Source organism: Ranitomeya variabilis, chromosome 1 (assembly GCF_051348905.1).
Source record: "Ranitomeya variabilis isolate aRanVar5 chromosome 1, aRanVar5.hap1, whole genome shotgun sequence".
Classification (NCBI taxonomy): Eukaryota; Metazoa; Chordata; class Amphibia; order Anura; family Dendrobatidae; genus Ranitomeya; species Ranitomeya variabilis.
The window spans coordinates 512,733,918-512,759,116 of NC_135232.1; the positions used below are offsets into that span (position 1 = coordinate 512,733,918).

Consider the following 25,199-nt stretch of genomic DNA (forward strand, 5'->3'; position numbering starts at 1 on the left):
GCACAAATCCCACAAGACTGCACAAAGGAACGCACATCCCGCGACAAGGAAGGTCACCAGAAGGACCTAGCCACCAAATCTCTGGTACCAAAAATCCCAGGATGACCCGCCAACTCCGAAGAATGAACCTCGGAAATAACTCTGCTGGTCCATCTATCCGGGACAAACAGTCTCTCTGGTGGACAACGGTCAGGTCTATCCGCCTGAAATTTCTGCAGCACTCGTCGCAAATCTGGGGAAATGGCAGACAAAATCACTCCCTCTCTGAGAATACCAGCCGGCTCAGAAACTCCCGGAGAGTCAGGCACAAAACTCCTAGAAAGTGCATCAGCTTTCACGTTCTTCGGACCAGGCAGGTATGAGACCACGAAGTTGAAACGGGAGAAAAACAACGACCAACGAGCCTGTCTAGGATTCAGGCGCTTGGCAGATTCAAGGTAAATCAGATTTTTGTGATCAGTCAAGACCACCACACGATGTTTAGCTCCTTTGAGCCAATGTCGCCACTCCTCAAATGCCCACTTCATAGCCAACAACTCCCGATTACCAACATCATAATTCCGCTCGGCAGGCGAAAACTTTCTTGAAAAGAAAGCACATGGCTTCATCACAGAGCCATCAGAGCTTCTCTGCGACAAGACAGCCCCTGCTCCAATCTCAGAAGCATCAACCTCGACCTGGAAGGGAAGAGAGACATTTGGCTGACATAAGACTGGAGCTGAAGAAAACCAGTGCTTCAGCTCCCGAAAGGCCTCCACGGCCGCAGGAGACCAATTAGTCACATCAGAACCCTTCTTGGTCAAATCCGTCAAAGGTTTAACCACGCTAGAAAAATTAGCGATGAAATGACGGTAAAAATTAGCAAAACCCAAGAACTTCTGAAGACTCTTAACAGACGTGGGCTGAGTCCAGTCATGAATAGCCTGGACCTTGACTGGGTCCATCTCCACAGTAGAAGGAGAAAAAATAAAACCCAAAAAAGAGACCTTCTGTACTCCGAAGAGGCATTTTGAGCCCTTCACAAATAAAGCATTAGCACGCAGGACCTGAAACACCATCCTGACCTGCTTCACATGGGACTCCCAATCATCAGAAAAGACCAAAATATCATCCAAATAAACAATCATAAATTTATCCAGATATTCTCGGAAGATGTCATGCATGAAGGACTGAAACACAGAAGGAGCATTAGAGAGTCCAAAAGGCATCACTAAGTACTCAAAATGGCCTTCGGGCGTATTAAATGCTGTTTTCCATTCATCTCCCTGCTTAATGCGCACAAGGTTATATGCACCACGGAGATCTATCTTGGTGAACCAACTGGCACCCTTAATCCGAGCAAACAAATCAGACAATAGTGGCAAAGGATACTGAAATTTGACTGTAATTTTATTCAGAAGACGATAATCTATACAAGGTCTCAAAGAACCGTCCTTCTTGGCCACAAAAAAAAATCCTGCACCAAGAGGGGAAGAGGATGGGCGAATATGTCCCTTCTCCAAAGACTCCTTTATATAACTCCGCATCGCGGCATGCTCAGGTATAGACAAATTAAAAAGTCGTCCCTTAGGGAATTTACTACCAGGAATTAAATTTATAGCACAGTCACAATCCCTATGAGGGGGCAGGGCACTGGACCTGGGCTCATCAAATACCTCCTGGTAGTCAGACAAAAACTCAGGGACCTCAGAAGGAGTGGAAGAAGCAATAGACACCAACGGAGTATCGCCATGAATACCCTGACAACCCCAACTTGACACGACATAGCTTTCCAATCTAAAACTGGATTATGCTTGCAGCCATGGCAGACCCAAAACGACAACATCATGCAAATTATGCAGAACGAGAAAGCGAATCACCTCCTGATGTACGGGAGTCATGCACATGGTCATTTGCGTCCAATACTGAGGCTTATTCTCAGCCAATGGCGTAGCATCAATTCCCCTCAGAGGAATAGGAAATTCCAAAGGCTCCAGGACAAAACAACAGCGCCTGGCAAACGACAAATCCATCAGATTCAGGGCAGCACCCGAATCCACAAAAGCCATAACCGGGTAGGACGACAAAGAACAAATCAAAGTAACAGACAAAATAAATTTAGGCTGTATAGTACCAATGGTGACAGGTTTAGCGATTTTTTTTAAGCGTTTAGAGCATGCTGAGATAACATGAGTAGAATCACCACAGTAAAAGCACAACCCATTTTGACGTCTATGACTTTGTCGCTCAATTCTGGTCAGAGTTCGGTCACATTGCATAGACTCAGGTCTCTGTCCAGAAAATACCGCCGAAGGATGATCAGATTTGCGCTCCCGCAAACGCCGATCAACCTGAATGGCTAAAGCCATAGAATCACTCAGACTTGTAGGGGTGGGAAACCCCACCATAACATTCTTAACGGCCTCAGAAAGACCTTCTCTGAAATTTGCAGCCAGGGCACACTCATTCCATTGAGTAAGCACCGACCATTTCCGAAATTTTTGACAATACACCTCTGCTTCATCCTGACCTTGAGAGATAGCCAGCAACGCTTTTTCTGCCTGATTCTTAAGATTAGGCTCCTCATAAAGCAGTCCAAGAGCCAGAAAAAATGCATCTACATTAAGCAATGCAGGATCTCCTGGCGCCAGAGAGAAAGCCCAATCTTGAGGGTCGCCACGCAACAAGGAGATAACAATTTTAACTTGCTGAGCGGAATCACCAGAGGAACGAGGTCTCAAAGATAGAAATAACTTACAATTATTCTTAAAATTTTGAAACCTAGATCTATCTCCAGAAAACAACTCAGGAATGGGTATCTTTGGTTCTGACATAGGGCTACGAATAACAAAATCCTGAATACTTTGCACCCATGCAGTAAGATGATCCACACTAGAAGTCAGAGTCTGAACATTCATGTCTGCAGCTGAGCTCAAAACCACTCAGAGTTCAAGGGGATGAAAGAAGCTAAACAGACTGCAGCAAAGGAAAAGCGGGAGGGAAAAAAAGAAAATGTACTCAGGTCTTCTTTTTATCCCACTTCTGCGATGCATTAAACACTTTTAGGCCTGCTATACTGTTATGATCCTTAGTGGTTGAGGATCACAAATTACTCCAGCTAAGTAACAAACATAGGACAAGCTCTAGGGAGGTGGCAAACTGGACTGACCGCAAATCTGAACCTATCCAAACACACTAGAAAAAGCCGGTGAACGTGCCTAAAAATCCTAGACGTCTCGAGCCAGCCTGAGGAACTAACTACCCCTAGAGAGAAAGAAAGACCTCTCTTGCCTCCAGAGAAATAATCCCCAAAGATATAGAAGCCCCCAACAAATAATAACGGTGAGGTAAGAGGAAGGCACATACACAGGTGTGAAAGCAGATTCAGCAAATGAGGCCCACTAATACTAGATAGCAGAAAATAGAAAAGGGAATCTATGCGGTCAGTAAAAAACCCTTACAAAATATCCACTCTGAGATTTCAAGAACCCCCACACCAACTAACGGTGTGGGGGGAGAAACTCAGTCTCCTAGAGCAACCAGCAAGCGAGGAAATCACATTTTAGTGAGCTGGACTAAAAACATAATGAACGCTGATAATCAAAAAATGATCAAACAAAAACTTAGCTTGTCTTGGAGAGACTGGGAGCAAGGTAGCCACAAGGAATCTGAAGAGCACTGAATACATTGATAGCAGGCAAGGAACTGAGTATCCAGGTGAGCTAAATAAGAAACCAACCAAGGATAATGAACCAGCTGATGCTGCAACCTGCAGAAAGACAACACTACACAGTACCGCTTGTGACCACTAGAGGGAGCCCAAAAATAGAGTTCACAACACATTTTGCAGTCGGCCATTTTGGATCCATCTTTATTCTTTTCCAATGGGAAGAGGGTCATGTGACACATCAAACTTATTGAGAATTTCACAAGAAAAACAATGATGTGCTTGGTTTAAATGTAACTTCATTCTTTCATGAGTTATTTACGAGTTTCTCTTTGTTTACAGCCATTGACATGTCGCAGAGGTAAACACGTGAGGAGCAGATAGAAATTGTGTTGATGTCTGGTGAACGCAGTATCAGGGTCATTGCAGCAGATTACAATGAAAGACACCCTACACAAGAAAACAGTCACCATTCCCATGTTATTTAGGTGTATCCATATAAATGGCCCACCAGAAAAAGTTTGCCTCATCACTTAACATAATGTTCTGTGTAAACTGAGGGTCCTGTTCCAATTTTTGCTTTGCCCATTCTGCAAATTCAGCGTGCCCATCTGGGTCATCCTCGTTGAGATGCTGCAGCAGCTGGATTTTGTAAGGGTGCCATTTGTGGGTAGCTAATATCCGCTGAAGGGATGTTCAACTGATGCCAGATCAGCACGCTGAATTTGACAGTTGAATTTAGTTTCCCCCCTCCCATATACTAATGTGCTACAAACAGGAAGTTGATATCACCAACCATTCCTATTTTATTTAGGTGTATCCATATAGGTGTATCCATATACATGGGCCACCATGTACATTTGAGGCACAGTGCAAATCTCAGAAGGGAAGTAGTACTATATTATAGTGCAGATTTTTTGGGAATGGTTTGCGTGTGCCATAACCTACTGGAAGTACTGGAAGAGCCCCTAAGGTGTCAGAACAACAGAACCCAACATAAGTGACCCCAAACTGCACCTCTCAACTAATTCATCTAAGGGTGCAGTGATCTTATTGACACCACGGGTGTGTCACAGAATTTTACACCATTGGGCAGTGAAGAAAAAATAATTACATTTTTACCACAAAAATTTTGCTTTAGCCTCAGATTTTATATTTTGACAAGGGCAATTTGTAAAAATGGCACCAAAATTTGTCACACAATTTCTGCTGACCATGGAAATACACAATATTTGGCTGTACAGTACTGCTTAGCCACACGGCAGGACTCAGGAGGGGCAAAGTGCTATTTGCCTTTTGGAGCAGAGATTTTCCTAGAATAGTTTGCAGATGCCATATACAGAGTCCATAAGTACTAGAAGAGCAGAATATCTTCCTCATTTTGGAAATTATACCCCTTTGGGAATTTATCTACAAATGTAGTTGTGATTTCCAGAAACAAGCAGCAGTGGATGTTGCTGAGTGAAAATTGCAAATCTGCTATTGTCGTGGCCAATATGTTGTAGTGACCAGTACATTATGTCCAGCTCATGCTTCTGGAGACATGCATCCATAAATTAGGCAGGTTCTCATGGCCACAGAAATGCCAAACATGTGAAATGTGGTTTAGACACACTGTGGGGCTCAAAAGATAGATGGGCAGTTGGATTTGGGAGTGCAGAATTTTATGGATTTCTTTTGGGGTTCGAGGAGCCATAGTGCTTATCTAGACCCTTTGTACTACCAGTAACATGCAAGCTCCCTATTTTTCCATTATCAGATGACGGACCTGAGTGGAGACTTGCTTTTTTTGGGAGATTGAGTTGAATCTTTTATTGGGAACATTTTAAATAACATTTTTTATCACATTTATCCTGTTCTCTACGCAGCTGAGCTCTTGCATTGATGTTTCTATTCTAATTTCCGAATGGCGTGAATCAGATGAAACCTTTGAGGAATCCATTCACTATAATTAGGCAGCAGAATTACTCTGGACTCCATCTGGCCTCTGTTCAATTGTAGCCTTCTTTTCAGAATGCACAAAACTGTGGCGGACTGCGCTTTTATGCATGCCTAAAAAGACTTACACCACCGGATCATAGGCAAGACAGCATCCACAGTGTCACCATCTGCCACACTATAGGGAATCTTCCATCTGGGATTCTGTCTGAATCACATATTTCAGAGATTTGCATGGAGAACCCAGTGTACGTGCTCAGTGTAGAGCACAGGATAAATGTGAACCCAGCCTTACCGCAATCTTTTGGTAGGCAGAATGAACACATTACCAGCAGGTGAAGAATTGTTTTTATTCTATTTTTTACGCTGAGAGCTATATTTTTTCCTTGTTTCTGCAGTCAGAATCATGTGAGGGGTTGTTTTTTGCGGGAAGAGTTGACATTTTTAAATTGGTACTATTTTCAGCATATAACATTTTTGATCACTTTCTATTCCAATTTTTGAGAGGTAGAAAAAACAAAAAACAGCAATTCAGGAATAGTGATTTGGGTATTTTTTATCCCGTTCTACGTGTGGTAAAATTGATAAGCAGCTTTATTTTCGGGTCAGTACAATAACAGTGATACATCATTTATATAATTTTTTTATGCTTTAATGCTTTTACACAATAAAAACTATTTTATAGAAGAAATAATTATTTTTGCATTGCTGAATTCTGAAATCGTTATCTTTTTTTTTTTCCCGCTGATGGAGCTGTATGGTGGCTTGTCTTTTGCAGGACAAGATGACGTTTTCAGCTAGACCTTTTTTATTTACGTTTACGATCGTGTTTTATACCACTTTCTGTTTGACGGTATGATGAAAAAGCTTATTTTTTGCTTCATTTTCTATTTATTTTTTCACGGTGTTCACTGAAGGGGTCAACTAGTGTGACAGTTTTGTAGGTTGGTACGTTCTGGACATGGCAATACCAAATATGTACTTTTATTGTTCATCTTTACTTATTTATGGGCACAAAATATTATTTTTATATATTCTTTTTATTATTATTTTGTGATTTTTTTAGAAAATAATTTTACCATTTTTTACTACTTTTTTTTACTTTGTTCCTCTTTGAGACTTTTACTTTTTTCTGCTCTAACACAAGGTTGTTAGACAAAGCTCTGCATATGATCTAATAAGCTTGCTAGCCCTGCTGACCCGGATGTCATCGTGACTACTGCGATGATGTCATGGGGGCACTAATTGTAGGGAAGAGGGAGCCCTCTTTCTGACTTCTAAACATCAAATGCAGTATTTAAGGGGCTAAACTGGTGGGAACGGTGTGGGCACATTCCAGGCAGTGAGAGCTACGAGTCAGCTGTCAGATTTGCTGAACAACCAACACGGCACAGAGTCGTGTCCAATGTCCTTCCTAACCAGGATGTATGGATACGTCTAAGGTTGTGGGGGTTAATGTCCACTTCCTATTTTTCAAATCTGATGTGTCAAAATTTTCATTTATTTCAAGTAAAATATTTATCCGCACATGTGTAATTTTTACAAGGAGCAATAGGAGAAAATGGATCTCACAATTGGTTACACAACTACTCCCAAACATTGTAATATCCAATATGTGATCAAAAACTAACGTTTGAGCACATAGAGCTTGTAAAGGAAGGAGCACTATTTGATTTTTAGAGCACAAATTTGGCCAGGTCATAGAAAGTTGAATAAAATTATATCTTGATATCTGAAATCTGATGTCTTGTTCCAGAGAAATCCACATTTTTTTTACTTATATGCAAATGAGCTGTTAAGATCTATAGGCCGAACATAAATAGCCCTGAGAAACTGCCTGCAGAACTTAAATTAAAGGGGGCATTACCAGTATGAGACATGTAGTGAGTGCCATTTTACTCTCATAATCACACATTGCTCTTCAGTGAGATCAGAGCTAAAACAGGACAACAGTAGTGAATTTTGTCTCCTTACAAACACATCTGCAGAAGCTGCAATTGTCCTCTCACATGGCTGTCAGCTATGCTGTACTGCCTTCCCCCCACACTGGATGCCTGTGAGATAAAAGCTGAAGCTCTTTGAGAGGACTGCAGTTGCAAATATTTTTTTAATGAGACAAATTTCACTTCTGCTGTCCTATGTCCTGTGCAAGTTAGCTGTACTGTGTTAGCTGTACTCTGTAAATTCTGATCTCACTGCAGAGCTGCATGTGATTATGAGAGCAAAGTATAAGGGTACCGTCTCACAGTGGCACTTTCGTCGCTACGACGGTACGATCCGTGACGTTCTAGCGATATAGTTACGATATCGCTGTGTCTGACACGCAGCAGCGATCAGGGACACTGCTGAGAATCGTACGTCGTAGCAGATCGTTTGGAACTTTCTTTCGTCGCTGGATCTCCCGCTGTCATTGTTGGATCGGTGTGTGTGACACCGATCCAACGATGCGTTCGCTTTTAACCAGGGTAAACATCGGGTTACTAAGCGCAGGGCTGCGCTTAGTAACCCGATGTTTACCCTGGTTACCATCGTAAATGTAAAAAAAAAAAAACAGTACATACTCACATTCCGGTGTCCGTCAGGTCCCTTGCTGTCTGCTTCCCGCACTGACTGACTGACGGCCGTAAAGTGAAAGCAGAGCACAGCGGTGACGGCAAGGGACCTGACGGACACCGGAATGTGAGTATGTACTGTTTTTTTTTTTTACATTTACGACGGTAACCAGGGTAAACATCGGGTTACTAAGCGCGGCCCTGCGCTTAGTAACCCGATGTTTACCCTGGTTACCCGGGGACTTCGGCATCGTTGGTCGCTGGAGAGCTGTCTGTGTGACAGCTCCCCAGCGATCACACAACGACTTACCAACGATCATGGCCAGGTCGTATCGCTGGTCGTGATCGTTGGTAAATCGTTTTGTGAGACGGTACCCTTAGTCATTATTTGGTTCACACTGGTAACATCCCTTGTTATTTAAAATAAGCTGTGGGTGCCGATTCTCATGCAGATCAGTGTTAGGCTCATAGATCTTAACAGCTCATTAACATAATAGAAAACCTGGATTTCTCTGCAATAAGTGTGAGGCAGTGACTGGTGTTACATGTGAGGGTCACTGTATGTTCCCCCCAGGATGCGCACGGAGGCGTATTAAGGCCATTAGAGTGCATTGCAGTCAAAGTTGTAGCTGTGGTTGCAATGCAGACTAAAGTGAATATAGGTCTTGAACATTCTGGTTGTCCAAGGCAGATTTTTGGGGCTTTTGTGTTTTGAAACAGACTGCAGAATGGTAGTTGTGCAGTCCATTTAATTCCTGTCCAGGTTTTCCATGTGGCTGAAGGCTACAGGTTGCTAGCTAAAACCCTGCAGTATAGGGTTTGGGTGTTTCAGGTTCAGAGTTAGTGTCAGTCTGGTGTTGGCAGAAGTACAGAGTGGGAGGCTATGCAGAGCTCCACCTGTGTGAGGCACTACAGGCCAGCAGAGCCAAATGGCAAAGGCAGCTGAAAAGCCTGGCACCCACAGTGTACACAGAGGTGCAGTCGCCCATGGCAACTTTTCTCAGGAGGTGAACTGGCATGTTTAGTGCCTGTAAACTGGAGAATATGGTTCCCGGCTGTGATTCGGAGGATATCGTGTACTGTGTAATGCTGTGAGTAAAGAGACATTAACACGGTGGAGCTGTCACCCACGGTAACAGGTCAGAGGTTGACTGGCGTGTTTAGTGACTGTAATCCAGAGGATATGTACCCGGCAGCGATCCAGAAGATATCGTGTGCTGTGTTTATATGACTTGAACATTAAAGAGACGTTTTGCTTTGAACTTTGCTGGGCCACTGCCTCATCACTGCACAGTGCTACCGCTGCACTACATAAGACATCGGATCATAGATATCAAAGTATCATTTTATTCAGCTTCCTATGACCTAAATGCCCATATAAGCTGATAAGGAGGTGTAGGGATTCACTCTATCTGGAAGGCATTAGGCCTTAGGTAGCGTTCACACAGGCACTGCAGTTTTGGTCCAAACACGTGCAGTTTTTATTGCTTTCCACAGGTTTCACAGCACAAAAACAAAATCATAAATATAAATCCCTAGCCTTGTCCAGGCGCTAACTAAACAGAACAGAAAAACAGACCCTGGCACATCTCTCTCAGCTACAGCTTTCATCTTGGCTGGTCCCAAAATGATACAATTTCCTGCTTCTTAGAGAAACCATATAGGTGCTTCTGATCAGACACTGCAGAGCTGGGATTTTACACTGTCCTTCCCAGCTATGCTAGGAGGATTTATCCTACTGACAGATTCCCTTTAAGGATACCTCTGGAGGTAATTTTATATTTTTATTCAAATGCGTGTACAACCCAAATTCCAAAATGTTGGGATGATGTGTTAAATTTAAAGAAAATAAAAATGCAATGATTTGGAAATCTCTTACAGCCAGGGGTGGATTAAGAGTATCCAGGGTCCCATGCAGTTTAGAAGGTGTGGGCCCCTCCTCCAGGAACCCAATGTCTCATGTGATATGTCAGATGATCTGAGGGTAGATCATGTGACAGGGCATGTGAGTAACACGCAGGTGCTCTGGTGCATATCTGTAAATGGAAAACGACAGAGATAGTGCCGCTCGTAGCATGTCTGCAAATTTTTCCCTTATGTACAGCACTATACATAACATAGCACTATAGAAAAAAATTTTCCCACATGAGACCCTGAAACTCTTGTGGAGGCTGACTCAATAGGCTGAAATTAATTCTGCTCAATATTATTCTTAACATATCAATTATAATTATTTTTAATATTAATTGTATAACTTATTATTAAGCAGAATTAAGTATGCTGACATCTCCCTATATACAATATGAGCCCCCACACAGTCCTCCTATATACAGCCCCTTGGTAGCCTCGTTCTTATAGTATGAGGCCACTCACTGCCCCTACATACAATATGAACCCTCACATAGCCTCCTATATGCAGTATGAACTCCCATATAACTACCTATATGCAGGATGAGCCCCCACATAGCTCCATACCTGTAGTATGAGGCCACATATATCCACCTGTATACAGTGTGAGTTCCCACAAAGCTCCCTATATACAGTATGAGCACTCACATAGGCTCTATATACAGTCTGAGCCTGCACATAGCTCCCTAGATACAGTATGAGTCCCCATATAACTCCTATATACAGGACGAATGCTTCTATATACGGTATGAGCCCGCACATAGCTCCCTAGACACAGTATGAGCCCACACATAGATCACTATATAGAGAATGAGCTCCATATAGCATCCTATTTACAGTATGAGCCCACACACAGCCCCCTACATACAGTGTGAGACCCCACACAGCTAGATAGATACAGTATGAGCTGGTACATAGCCTCCTATACACAGCGTGAGCCCCACATAGTCTACTATATAGAGTATGAGCCCTGACATAGGCTCCTATATACAGTACAAGCCCTCACATAGCCCACTATATACAGTATAAGCCATCACATAGCCCACATATATAGGCACACATCCCGTACACATATTTAAAAAAAATCGAAAAAAACATACTCACCTTGATCTCATTCCCCTGGTGCTCTGCTCTGGTCCCTGAGGCTCCATTTGTACCGGTAGTCAATGCGTATATGCTGGCGCACACCAGCACCTGGGAAATCTGATAATGTAATTGCGCTGGTACGTCACAGCAGACACGACGAGAGCTCTGCTGTATTGTTGGCAGTGGAGTACTAGGAAAGCTCCCTACTAGGAGACAGTTATAATGAAGGCAACCTGGCCATGGGCCTCCTGGAGACCCGGGCCCCAGGCAGTAGCCCAGATTGTGTTTATAACCATATCTGCGCAGGCGTACTTCTCTGTGAAAACCACAGATAGAACATGGACATCTGAATGAGTCCTAGGGCTGGGTTCAGGAGGCCAAGATGAATCTCGGGCCAGTAATATCTAAAAACTGACGTGATTGGCTCCTTGTTTTTTTGTTCCTAGCTTTGACAAGGCATTTTCTCCCTTAGAGACACTGATTGTAACTGCCCTCGACTCTAACCAATACATATTGATCCTGATCAAAAGTCCCCTCACTATTAATTCAGAATTCTATAGGTGGGTATATACAAAAATAGGTTTCCTACTGTATGTCAGAGAGCTCCTTTACTGGAGCCAATCTGCAATACCTAGCACAGGCCATGGACAACATTGGTACAGTTCCTGGGGGAAAAAGCAGACCATTTGGGCTATGTGCACACGTTCCGGATTTTTCGTGTTTTTTGCGCGTTTTTTCAGCGGTTTTCCGCAGCAAAAATGCTTAAAAAATGCATACATTAAGCATCACATCATTTTTAATGCATTCCGCAATTTTTGTGCACATGTTGCGTTTTTTCAGCGATAAAAATGTATCGTGGAAAAAAGGCAGCATGTTCTTTAATTTTGCGGATTTTTTTCGAATTTATTGCATTGGGAAGCTCCGGAAAAAAACGCAAAAAATCCGTGCAAAAAACACATGAAAAAAATGTGAAAAATACGCATGCGGATTTCCTGTGAAAGTAGTCAGGATTTTCTCAGGAAAATTCTGCACCCTTTCCGTGAATGTGTGCACGTAGCCTTATATAATATACTAGATGTTTCCAGCCAGCTAACGCTCGGCACGCTCATTGCTATCTAATTAACGATGCTAGTGATTAAACTAAAGAAAATAATGACAACATTCAATAGCGCTTATGCAAGTGGTAAATTAATTTATAATGAAGTTAATAACAATAATAATCATGTGTGGGGATGAAGCCTCGTGTGTTAATGTGTGAGGACGGAGCCTCGTATGGTAATGTGTGGGGACAGAGCCTTGTGTGGTAAAGTGTGGGGACGGAGCATCTTGTGGTAATATGTGAGGACGGAGCCTCGTATGGTAATGTGTGGGGACAGAGCCTCATGTAGTAATGTGTGGGGACGGAGCCTCGTGTGGTAATGTGTGGGGACGGAGCCTCGTGTGGTGTGTGAGGACAGAGCCTCGTGTGGTAAAGTGTGGGGACGGAGCATCTTGTGGTAATGTGTGGAGACGCAGCCTCGTGTGGTAATGTGTGAGGACAGAGCCTCATGTGGTAATGTGTGGGGACGGAGCCTCGTGTGGTAATGTGTGAGGACAGAGCCTCGTGTCGTGTGGTAATGTGTGGGGACGGAGCCTCGTGTGGTAATGTGTGGGGACGGAGCCTCGTGTGGTAATGTGTGGGGATGGAGCCTCATGTGGTAATGTGGGGGGACGGAGCCTCGTGTGGTAATGTGTGAGGACAGAGCCTTGTGTGGTAATGTGTGGGGATGGAGCCTCGTGTGGTAATGTGTGGAGACGCAGTCTCGTGTGGTAATGTGTGAGGACAGAGCCTCGTGTGGTAATGTGTGGGGACGGAGCCTCATGTGGTAATGTGTGGGGACGGAGCCTCATGTGATAATGTGGGGGGACGGAGCCTTGTGTGGTTATGTGTGTGGACAGAGCCTCCTGTGGTAATGTGTGGAGATGCAGCCTCGTGTGGTAATGTGTGTGGACAGAGCCTCGTGTGGTAATGTGTGGGGACGGAGCCACGTGTGGTAATGTGGGGGGCGGGATTATGTGTGGTAATGTGGTGGGGGGCAGGATTATATGTGGTAATGTGGTGGGGGGTGGCATTATGTGTGGTGATGTGGTGGGGGGTGGGATTATGTGTGGTGATGTGGTTTGGGGCGGGATTATGTGTGGTAATGTGGTGGGGGGGCGGGATTATGTGTGGTAATGTGGTAAGGGGGCGGGATTATGTGTGGTGATGTGGTGGGGGGCGGGATTATGTGTGGTAATGTGGTGGGGGGCAGGATTATGTGTGGTGATGTGGTGTGGGGGGCAGGATTATGAGTGGTAATGTGGTAAGGGGGTGGGATTATGTGTGGTGATGTGGTGGGGGGCAGGATTATGTGTGGTGATGTGGTGTGGGGGCAGGATTATGAGTGGTAATGTGGTGGGGGGTGGGATTATGTGTGGTGATGTGGTGGGGGGCGGGATTATTTGTGGTGATGTAGGGGGTTGGATTATGTGTGGTAATGTGGTGGGGGCGGGATTGTTTGGTGATGTGGTAGGGGGCGGGATTATGTCTGGTGATGTGGTGGGGGGCAGGATTATCTGCGGTGTTGTGGTGGGGGCGGGATTATGTGTGGTGATGTGGTGGGGGGGCGGGATTATGTGTGGTAATGTGGTGGGGGGGCGGGATTATGTGTGGTAATGTGCTGGGCGCAGGATGGTGTGTGGTAATGGGGTGGGGGTGGGATTGTGTGTGGCAATGTGGTGGGGGCAGGATTGTGTGTGGTAATGTGGGGGGCAGGATTGTGCATGGTAATGTGGTGGGGGCGGGATTGTGTGGTAATGGGGTGGGGGGCTGGATTGTGTGTGGTAATGTGGTGGGGGGCGGGATTGTGTGTGGTAATATGGTGGGGGGCGGGATTGTGTGTGGTAATGTGGTGGGGGGCGGTATTGTGTGTGGTAATGGGGTGGGGACGGGATTATGTGTGGTGATGTGTGGGGGCGGAGCTACTGTGCAGGCGGCGGGATTAGCGAGTAAGCATGATGCCTCTTATATATATACTGTATATATAGATATTTATATAGTTTGTAATGAAACTGAAATTTAGATCTCTGGATAATCAATGTTATCTTAAAATATATGTGGTTCTCCAAGCATTCTTTTAAATGATATTTTAGTGTAATACTGTTCTGGTACTGTTGACTCAACATGGAATTGAAGGTCTTGTTGTTTCAATACAATTTCCAATTTGTAGAAGAACATAGTCAAGACTTTTTTATAAGTCACTGGCATAAGTAAAGTAAATTGACTAATTTCGGGAAACATTACGTGATAGTTTTAAATGGGCTACCCAGGATTTATATATTCATAGTATAGGTGATCATCATCAAATCAGTGGAGGTCTGACACCTGGCACCCCACAGATCAGCCATTTGTGCAAAATGAAAATGTACAAATTCAAATGCTGTTTTTACTCAACGCTAGTGTTGAGCGATACCTTTCGATATTTGAAAGTATCGGTATCGGATTGGATCGGCCGATATCCAAAAAATATCGGATATCGCCGATACCGATACCCGATACCACTACAAGTCAATGGGACACAAATATCAGAAGTGATCCTGGATGGTTCCCAGAGTCTGAAGGAGAGGAAACTCTCCTTCAGGCCCTGGGATCCATATTCATGTAAAAAATAAAGAATAAAAATAAAAAATATGGATATACTCACCCTCGGACGAGCCCTGGCTGTCACCGCTGCAAGCGTCTGCCTCCATTCCTAAGAATGCAGAGTGAAGGACCCTCGATGACGTCGCGGCTTGTGATTGGTCGCGTGACCGCTCATGTGACCGCTCACGCGACCAATCACAAGCCGCGACGTCATCGCAGGTCCTACACTCACTGCATTCTTAGGAATGGAGGCTGCCGGTTGCACCGCTGAGGTCCAGGGTCTGTCGGAGGGGTGAGTATATCCATATTTTTTATTTTTATTCTTTATTTTTTACATGAATATGGATCCCAGGGCCTGAAGGAGAGTCTCCTCTCCTCCAGACCCTGGGAACCATACGCACCGCACACGCCTGGGAACTTATAGGAACTTCCGATTCCGATTTCCGATATCACAAAAATATCGGAGCTCGGTATCGGAATTCCGGTACAGCGAATATCGGCCGATACCCGATATTTGCAGTATCGGAATGCTCAACACTACTCAACGCGTTTCAAAGTACACCTGCTTTTTCCTCGGGACAAACCACAGAGATATATGTCCTATCTGCCTTATCGTGTTGACACCCGGGGGTGTCACTTAGGCTACTTTCACACTAGTGTCGTTTGCAATACGTCGCAATGCGTCGTTCAGGAGAAAAAACGCATCCTGCAAAGTTGTCTGCAGGATGCGTTTTTTCCCCATAGACTTACATTACCGACGTATTGCCACACGTCGCAACCGTCGTGCGACGGTTGCGTCGTGTTTTGGCGGACCGCCGCCACAAAAAAAGTTACATGTACCTTTTTTTGTGCGTCGAGTCCGCCATTTTCGACCGCGCATGCGAGGCTGAAACTCCGCCCCCTCCTCCCCGGACCTCGCAATGGGGCAGTGGGAGCGTCGTAAGACTGCTTCCGCTGCCCACGTCAGGCATTTATTTCATAGCATGCGTTGGTACGTCGGCCCGACGCACTGCGACGGGCCCATACCGACGCTAGTGTGAAAGCAGCCTAAGAGATATTTGGCAATTGGCTCTACACTATATTAGAATCGTTTAGGCAATATAGGGACAAAACGTTTCATGTATAGAATTACCCCACTATTTTAATCCATAATAAAAGTTACGTTTCTGGACTTGTTAGTGGGTCATCCCAAATTGTATATAATTATTTTTTGATGCAGCTCACTGTGCACTAAAAATAATGGGTTAATTTTGTTTCACATGTTGCAGTTGGAGCAATACAAAATATGATTTTACAGATTACTGACAATAATGGACAGCACACAGATAGCATCAGTGTGAAGTTTATATGCTGTCCATAATTACCATTATAATGAATAAGAGAAGCTTTCGAATATATGTATGTACATATATATATATATATATATATATATATATATATATATATATATATACTGTATATATACATATATTACGGTGTTTGATACACTGACGATTTAGCAGGTTTTCCCACCTACAAAGAATGGAGAGGTCTGTAAATTTTATCATCAGTGCACTTCAACTGTGAGAGGCAATCTAAAAAAAAAAACCAGAAAACCACATTGTATGATTTTTAAATAATTAAATTGCATATTATTGCATGAAATAGGTATTTGATCACCAAGAACTCTAGCCCACCAATCTGTTAGTTTTCTTTAACACGCACTCCTGCTCCGGACTCTTTACCTGCATTAATGGCACCTGTTTGATCTCATTACATTTATAAAAGACACCTGTCCACATAATCAATCACACTCCAACCTCAACACCATGGCCAAGACCAAAGACCTGTCTAAGGACACCAGGAACAAAATCGTACACCTGCACATGGCTGGGATGGGCTACAGGACGACAGGCAAGCAGCTTGGTGAGAAGGCAACAACTGTTGGCATAATTATTAGAAAATGGAAGAAACACAAGATGACTGTCAGTCTTCCTTGATCTGGGGCTTTATGCAAGATCTTGCCTCGTGGGGTAAGGATGATTCTGAGAAAGGTCACAGGAGGACCTGGTCAATGACCTGAATAGAGTTGGGACCACAGTCTTAAACATTACTATTAGTAACACACTACACTGTCATGGATTTAAAATCTTGCAGGGCACGCAAAGGTCCCCCTGCTCATGCCAGCACATATCCAGGCTCGTTTGAAGTTCACCAATTACCATCTGAATGATGCAGAGGTATGGGAGAAGGTCATGTGGTCAGATGAGACCAAAATAGAACTTTTTGACATCAACTCCACACCCCGTGTTTGGATTAATAAGAAAGATGAGTACAACCCCAAGAACACCATTCCAATCATGAGGCATGTGGGGGAAGCATTGTACTTTAGGGTGCTTTTCTGCAAAGGGGACAGGACGACCGCAAAGTATTGAATGAAGGATGAATAGGGTCACATATCGCAAGATTGTGGCCAACAAACTCTTTCCCTCAGTAAGAGCATTGAAGATCGGTCGTGGCTGAGTCTTCCAGCATGACAATGATCTGAAACGCACAGCCAGGGCAACTAAGGAATGGCTACGTAAGAAGCATTTTAAGGTCCTGGAGTGGCCTAGCCAATCTACAGACCTGAGCCCAATAGAAAAATCTTTGTAGGAAGCTGAAGCTCAATGTTGGCCAGCAACAGCCCCAAAACCTGATAGATCTGGACAAGATCTGTATGGAGGAGTGGGCCAAAATCCCTGCTGCAGTGTGTGCAAACTTGGTCAAGAACTACAGGAAACATCTGACCTCTGTAATTGCAAGCAAAGGCTTCTGTACCAAATATAAAGTTCTGTTTTTCTATTGAATCAAATACTTATTTCTTGTAATAAAATGCAAATGAATTATGTAAAAAACATACAATGTGATTTTCTGGATTCTAGAGCCTCTGTCTCTCACAGTTGAAGTGCACTTATGTTAAAATTTGCAGACCTCTCCATTCTTTGTAGGTGCTAAAACTTGCCAAAATAGCAGTGTACCAAACATTTAATTTCCCCCATTTCAAAGTATGTTTTCCCTGAAATGCCACAGCGTTTCCGAATAAAACATACTAGGCTGCAATAACGCAACAACTTCTGATTTAAGCTGCTGGTGATTCGGGCAGTATTAATTTCATGTCAGGTTGCCTTTAATTTACAATGAACAAATTCTAAAATGGACGATACAATTTCCAGGCAGCACCAGTCTCATTATTGAAGCTAGAATGATCTGATGATTGAGTTGTGAACTTTGGTGCAGTCAAACATTCCTAGGAATTTGTAGTCATCTGTTTCCAGAAGCAGCTCCTGTCTTTTATAGGCTGGGAAGAAAATGGCTGAATGTATATAAAAGTCAGAAAGCTTTATGATGTACCATAAGAAAATTGTACTCATTATTTGTTTCCCTCAGGACCCTGCATTTATGGAAAAAAGGGAACGCTGCATCTATTTGAAGGGGAAATTGACCCACATCAAAAAACAGATTCAAGCATACGATCAACATTTAGGATCTGTGTACTTCTGAACATCACAATGAATAAATATCGTTTCTCCATGCGGAGAGTGACATGTTAAGCATGTCAAGATGAGGAGAGTTAAAGACGCAATGCTCCTCTGGGAAATATGCAAATTGTCTTTTCAGAGACGAAGAGGACTAGAACTCTAGTGCCACCTTTTGGAAGTAGCAATCCTAACAGTCAATGTCGACCCTTTAGCGAGCCTTGTCACATGACATAGGATAAGAGCCAAACCAGATTTCAATTTGCGTAATGAATAAATAGATATTTATTACCAGAGCAATGCATTTAATTTATAAAATATTTAAAGGGGTTCTCCACTTATTTGTTAGAAGGATCCCTTGATAGTCAGCTGCTTGATCCTCAAGCAATTAGCTTTTATCTGTGGAGAAACATAGTAGTAAAGGTCCACTCAAATCACAGGACTGTCTTTTTGGTGCAGGACAAGACAGGTCCCCTTTTCTAACCACTCTCCATTCTGACCAAGAAAGAATTTTACACTGTAAGTAATCCCCCTCTTTAAATCCTGAATTACCTAATAATTTATATAAAGATGTGTTTTCTAAGCCAGAGAACCCTTTTAAGCTATGACGATGGAATTCAAAAGTACACTGTGTTCCAAATTATTATGCAAATAATATTTCCTCATATTTTCTCTAAATTACCTATCTGAATTGCAGTCATTGTTATTTTACAGTCATCTACTATTCTAGTATAATTGCAATGTTTTGGAACAAACTGCCTATGAAAACAGTATCTTTTAAAAAAAAATAAACACTTAAAATGCATGTTCCAAATTATTATGCACAGCAGAGTTTTCAACCTTTTTTTTATTTTGAACAAAAAAATGGTCAATTGTGAAGTTATAAGCATTATTAGCTTATTACAAAATGAAATCAAACAGTTTTCAAGTGAAAACTTTATTCTAGGTGATGTTACATTTGCACATAGGACCCCTTGTTCGAAAGAAGCTTCTGAACTCTCTCGTCCATTGAATTTGTCAGTTTTTGGATGGTTTCTGCTTCAATTGTTTTGCATGTGGACAGAATACCCTCCCAGAGCTATTGCTTAGATGTGAACTGCCTCCTGCCATCAGACACTCCTTTTGATGATGCTCCAGAGGTTCTCAATGGGGTTGAGGTCAGGGGAAGATGGTGGCCACACCATAAGTTTGTCCTTTTTTATGCCCATAGCAGCCAGAGATGCAGATGTGTTTTTTGCAGCATGAGACGGTGCATTATCGTGCATGAAAATGATCTTGCTGCGGAAAGCACGGTTCTTCCTCTTGAACCATGGCAGGAAGTGTTGTTTTAGAAACTCCACATAGATTATGGAGTTCATCTTTACCCCTTCAGGGATCATAAAGGGGCCGACAATCTCTCTCCCCATGATTCCAGCCCAAAACATTACTCCACCTCCTCCTTTTTGGTGCCTTAGCCGTGTTTTCATGGGGTGTCCATCAACCAGCCATCCTCCACTCCATCCATCTGGACCATCGAGCGATGCACGGCACTCATCGGTGAACAAAACAGTTTGGAAGTCAGTCTTCATGTATCGTTTGGCCCACTGGAGCCGTTTCTGCTTGTGTGCAGTGGATAGAGGTGGTCGACAGGATGGCTTACGCACAGCTGCAAACCTCTGAAGGACCCTGCATCTTGTTGTTCCGAGGACGTTGGAGGCACCAGCAGCTTCAGAAACTTGTCTGCTGCTATTACAAGGCATTTTTGCAGCTGCTCTTTTAACCTTACGCAATTGCCTGTTGGAAAGAGTCCTCAATTTTTCCTTATCAGCAAGCACACGCGTGTGCTGGGAATCAGCTACATACTTCTTGATTGTGCGATGATCACGATGAAGTGTCTTGGCAAAGTTGATTGTAGTCATGCCTTGACCTAAATACTCCACAATTTGTTGCTTCTCAGCAGCCGACACATCCTTTTTCTTTCCCATTTTGGCAAAAAATGTAGGCTGCTTATCAATGTGGAACAGCCTTCTTAAGTAGTCTTGCCTTTATTTGGACACACCTGCCAAACACAGGTATCTGCAATTGCTTTCAGTGATATAAAGAGCCCTGACACACATCACCAACAATGAGTTTAAATGACAAACAAAAAAATTCTAACCTTATCACTCCTAAACTCTTTGTGCATAATAATTTAGAACACAGTGTATTAGTGGCACTCAGAAAGTGAGGAAGTCACTACTAATTTATGATGTGCATTCATAAACATCTATATTTTGATGCATACATGCCATTATTTTTTCAATAGGCCTGTTAAATAGCGTTATGCAAAAAAATCGTCGTTATCTGCTTGTAACAAAATGACCTTCTCTTATCTGCTTAATGATTTACATACATATAATTACTTTAATGCCCCATGAATGTATATATTGATGCTGCGACGGTCCTGTTGTTAAACTACTTAAAATAATTTGACAACTGAAATCTTGTAATATTCAACCTGAGAATTGTCTTCAACGCGCAAAGCATGAAAGCTGAGTGAGATATTTGCAGACAACACAACTGCCCAGGGGAGGACATACCATTTGTCAACCTGTACAGCCACACAAAGGGCCCTGGAGGTAAGGGGGCCACTGCCACCTCCAAAGCAGGTGAAATTGTGCTTTATGAAGAGGTATTGGACTGCAAATGATCCATATACTGCTCTTGTTCAGGGGCCTCTTCTGCCTGTGTCTGCTCCTGCAATTGATGGCTCTTTCTATTTGAACACTAAGGCCAGGGTCACACTATCATAGAATACGGATGGGTGCTATGCGAGAAAACATTGCATAGCACTCGGACCAGTGTTAATCTTTGGGGCAGCTCACATCACCGCATTTTTTCTCCGGCGTATTCTACGTGCGTGTAAAATCGCAGCATGCTGTGATTGTCACCGAGACTCGCTAATGCAAGCCTATGGGTGTGAGAAAAAAAGTCGCGCAGCACTCGGACCATGCGAGTGCTGTCCGATTTTTACGCACCGGTGTCCTTTGAAAAGCCGGCAAATCATGTCCGCGTACAGTAAAATCACACTGACAGCTTAAAGTAGAATAGATAGAATAGGTATATACACATAGAATACATATATACAGCTCTGGTAAAAATTACGAGACCACTGCTAAATTTTCAGTTTGTCTGATTTTTCTCTTTATAGGTATATTTTTGAGTAAAATGTAAATTGCTCTTTTTTCGATAAACTTCTGACAACATGTCTCCGAATTTCCAAGCAATAAATTTTGTATTTATTTTCAGAAAATGAGAAATGGTCAAAATAACAAAAAAATGCATTGCTTGCAGACCTCAAATAATTAAAAAACAAAACAAAAACAAGTTCATAACATAATCATTTAAAAACAACAATACTAATGTTTTAGCTCAGGAAGAGTTCAGAAATCAATATTTTGTAGAATAACCATGATTTGTAATCACAGCTTGGCATGCTTTCCACCAGTCTTTCACACTGCTTTTGTGTGACCTTATTCCACTCCTGGTACAGAAATGTAAGCAGTTCTTTGTTTGGTGGTTTGCAACTATCCATCTAACTCTTGATTATATTCCAGAGGTTTTCAGTGGGGTTCAGGTCTGGAGATTGTGCTTGCCATGACAGGGATTTGATGTGGTGGTCCTTCATTCACACCTTGATTGACCTAGCTGTGTGGCATGGCGCATAGTCCTGCTGGAAAAACCAGTACTCAGAGCTGGGGAACATTGCCTGAGCAGAAGGAATCAACTGTTTTCCAGGATAACCTTGTATGGGGCTTGATTCATACGTCCTTTGTAAAGGACAACCTGCCCAATTCCAGTCTTGCTGAAGCATCCCCAGATCATCACCGATCCTCCACCAAATTTCACAGTGGGTGCAAGACACTGTGGCTTGTACACCTCTCCAGGTCTCCGTCTAACCATTGGACCACCAGGTGTTGGGAAAAGGTGAAAATTAGACTCATCAGAGAAAATTACCTTACTCCAGTCCTCTATGGTCCAATCCTTATTGTATTTGGCAAACTTCAGCCTGGCTCTCATTTGCTTCTCAATGATGAAAGGATTTTTTCTAGCTTTACATGACTTGAGTCCTGCCTCTAGGAGCCTGTTACGAACTGTTCTTGCCTTGTACTTCACCACAACTGCCATTTGCCATTTCTTTTATAGGTCACTTGATGTCATCCTGCCGTTACTGAGTGACATTCGAATAAGATGACAGTCATACCGGTCAGTGGAGAGTTGTTTTCACCCTCTGCCAGTCTGTGGCTTTGTTGTCCCCAAAGTCTGCTACTTGACCTCGTTGTAATGGACTACCAACTTAGAAATTTTAAGGATGGAGGCAACATGATGCTCACTGTGTCCCCCTGCTAGTAAAGCCAGAATTGAACCCTTCTTTTCCTCATTCAAGACTTTTCTTTTCAACTCCTTTGGCATGGTTAAAAGTTATTTTTTCATTTCTATTACTTTTAGGATATTACTAGCACATGCTTTGCCATCCAGCTTGTCCTATTGCAAGAGGATTGTGAACACCACAGCAGTGTTGTTATACTTTCCTTCATTAAACAAGATTTGGTTCAGTTGACCACCTAATCAGAAGCACATTAAGTAGAATGAGGTGTACTCTGGTTGGAATTCAACTGACACTGGAATGGAATGGCTGTCAGACATATAGAGAAGCTGATTTTTATAAAACAGTTCAGTGGTCTCTTAATTTTTGCCATAGCTGTATATATATGTATATATATATGTTTGACAATCAATTTCACATGCTGTTGTGCAAATGGAATAGACAACAGATGGAAATTATTGGCAATTATAAAGGCACACTCAATAAAGGAGTGGCTCTGCAGGTAGGGACCACAGACCATATCTCAGTACCAATGCTTTCTGGCTGATATTTTGGTTACTTTTGAATGTTGGTTGTGCTTTCACAGTCGTGGTAGCATGAGACGGACTCTAAAACCCACACAAGTGGCTCAGGTAGTGCAGCTCATCCAGGATGGCACATGAATGCGAGCTGTGGCAAGAAGATTTGCTGTGTCTGTCAGCGTAGTGTCCAGAGGCTGGAGGTGCTACCAGAAGACAGGCCAACACATCAGGAGATGTGGAGGGGGCCGTAGGAGGGCAACAACCCAGCAGCAGGACCACTACCATAGCCTTTGTGCAAGGAGGAACAGGAGGAGCACTGCCAAAGCCCTGCAAAATGACCTCCAGCAGGCCACAAATATGCATGTGTCTGCTCAAATGGTTAGAAACCGATACAGCATCTTGTTCCTAGCGACTCTGTGGAGTTAACAGAGTTCGCTTATACCGCCATATAGCACCGCCATTTGCCAGCAGCAGGTTCCTCTCCTGCACGGTGGACCCCGGATTGTGAACGCACCTAATAATACATATATATATACTCGGTGCATTCCACCAACCCTAACACACGGTGGTTGGAACCAAAGAACTCAAATTTTGACTCATCAGACCAAAGCACAGATTTCTACTGGTCTAATGTCCATTCCTTGCGTTCTTTAGCCCAAACAAGTTTCTCCTGCTTGTTGCCTGTCCTTAGCAGTGGTTTCCTAACAGCTATTTTACCATGAAGGCCTGCTGCACAAAGTCTCCTCTTAACAGGTGTTGTAGAGATGTGTCTGCTGCTAGAACTCTGTGTGGCATTGACCTGGTCTCTAATCTGAGCTGCTGCTAACCTGCGATTTCTGAGGCTGGTTACTCAGATAAACCTATCCTCAGAAGCAGAGGTGACTCTTGGTCTTCCTTTCCTGGGGTGGTCCTCATGTGAGCCAGTTTCTTTGTAGCGCTTGATTGTTTTTGCCACTGCACTTGGGGACACTTTGAATTTCCCAATTTTTCAGACTGACTGACCTTCATTTCTTAAAGTAATGATGGCCACTTGTTTTTCTTTACTTAGCTGCTTTTTCTTGCAATAATACATAATACTAACAGTCTATTCAGTAGGACTATCAGCTGTGTATCCACCAGACTTCTGCACAACACAACTAATGGTCCCAACCCCATTTAAAAGGCAAGAAATCCCACTTATTAAACCTGACAAGTCATACCTGTGAAGTGAAAACCATTCCGGGTGACTACCTCTTGAAGCTCATCAAGAGAATGCCAAGAGTGTGCAAAGCAGTCATCAAAGCAAAAGGTGGCTACTTTGAAGAACCTAGAATATAAGACACTTTTCTTTCACACTTTTTTGTTAAGTATATAATTAAACATGTGTTAATTCATAGTTTTGATGCCTTCAGTGTGAATGTACAATTTTCATAATCATGAAAATACAGAAAAATCTTAAAATGAGGTGTGTCCCAACTTTTGGTCTGTACTGTATATACATATATATATAGATAGATGTCAGTGACGCACACATATATATAGGGGGAAAAAAAAGTATTTGACAGCATATGTAGACCACAAATATGAGAGTCAAAATCAAAATGAGGAAACAAATTCAGAAAATCACCTTGTCTGATTTGGTAAGATTTATTTTGCGAATTATGGTGGAAAATAAGTATCGTATTTTCCGGCATATAAGATGACTTTTTAACCCCTGAAAAGCTTCTCAAAAGTCGGAGGTCGCCGCATATGGTGCAGGGAGTGGTCACGGATGGTTCCCAGAGTCTGGAGGAGAGGAGACTCTCCTTCAGGCCCTGGGATCCATATTCATGTAAAAAAGAATAAAAATAAAAAATAGGGATATACTTACCTTCCGACAACCCCCGGAGTTCTCCTGACTCTCAGCGGTGCACGCAGCAGCTTCCGTTCCAAGGGATGCATTGCACGAAGGACCTGAGATGATGTCGCGGTCACGATCCCTACACCATATGCGGCAACCTCAAAGCTCCACAAACGCCGTATGAGACGACACCCTGCGTATAAGATGACCCCCGACTTATACAGCG

The 25,199-nt window shown here is 43.1% G+C and overlaps 1 protein-coding gene across 8 annotated transcripts in view; it reads left to right on the forward strand.

The window, feature by feature from the left end:
* Positions 1-22,943, forward strand: part of LOC143766038 (MARVEL domain-containing protein 2-like) — a 43,860-nt gene extending 20,917 nt beyond the window's left edge. For 2 of the 8 annotated variants that reach the window (XM_077253401.1, XM_077253389.1), the window contains one exon: positions 18,200-20,908. In XM_077253401.1, coding sequence (XP_077109516.1) covers positions 18,200-18,313 — 114 coding nt within the window. In that variant the 3' untranslated portion in view covers positions 18,314-20,908. Of the gene's footprint in view, positions 1-18,199; positions 20,916-22,452 lie in introns of those variants that run through there. The other 6 variants (XM_077253436.1, XM_077253427.1, XR_013213504.1 and 3 more) reach the window with 5 other exon arrangements.
* The last annotated feature ends 2,256 nt before the right edge of the window (positions 22,944-25,199 follow it).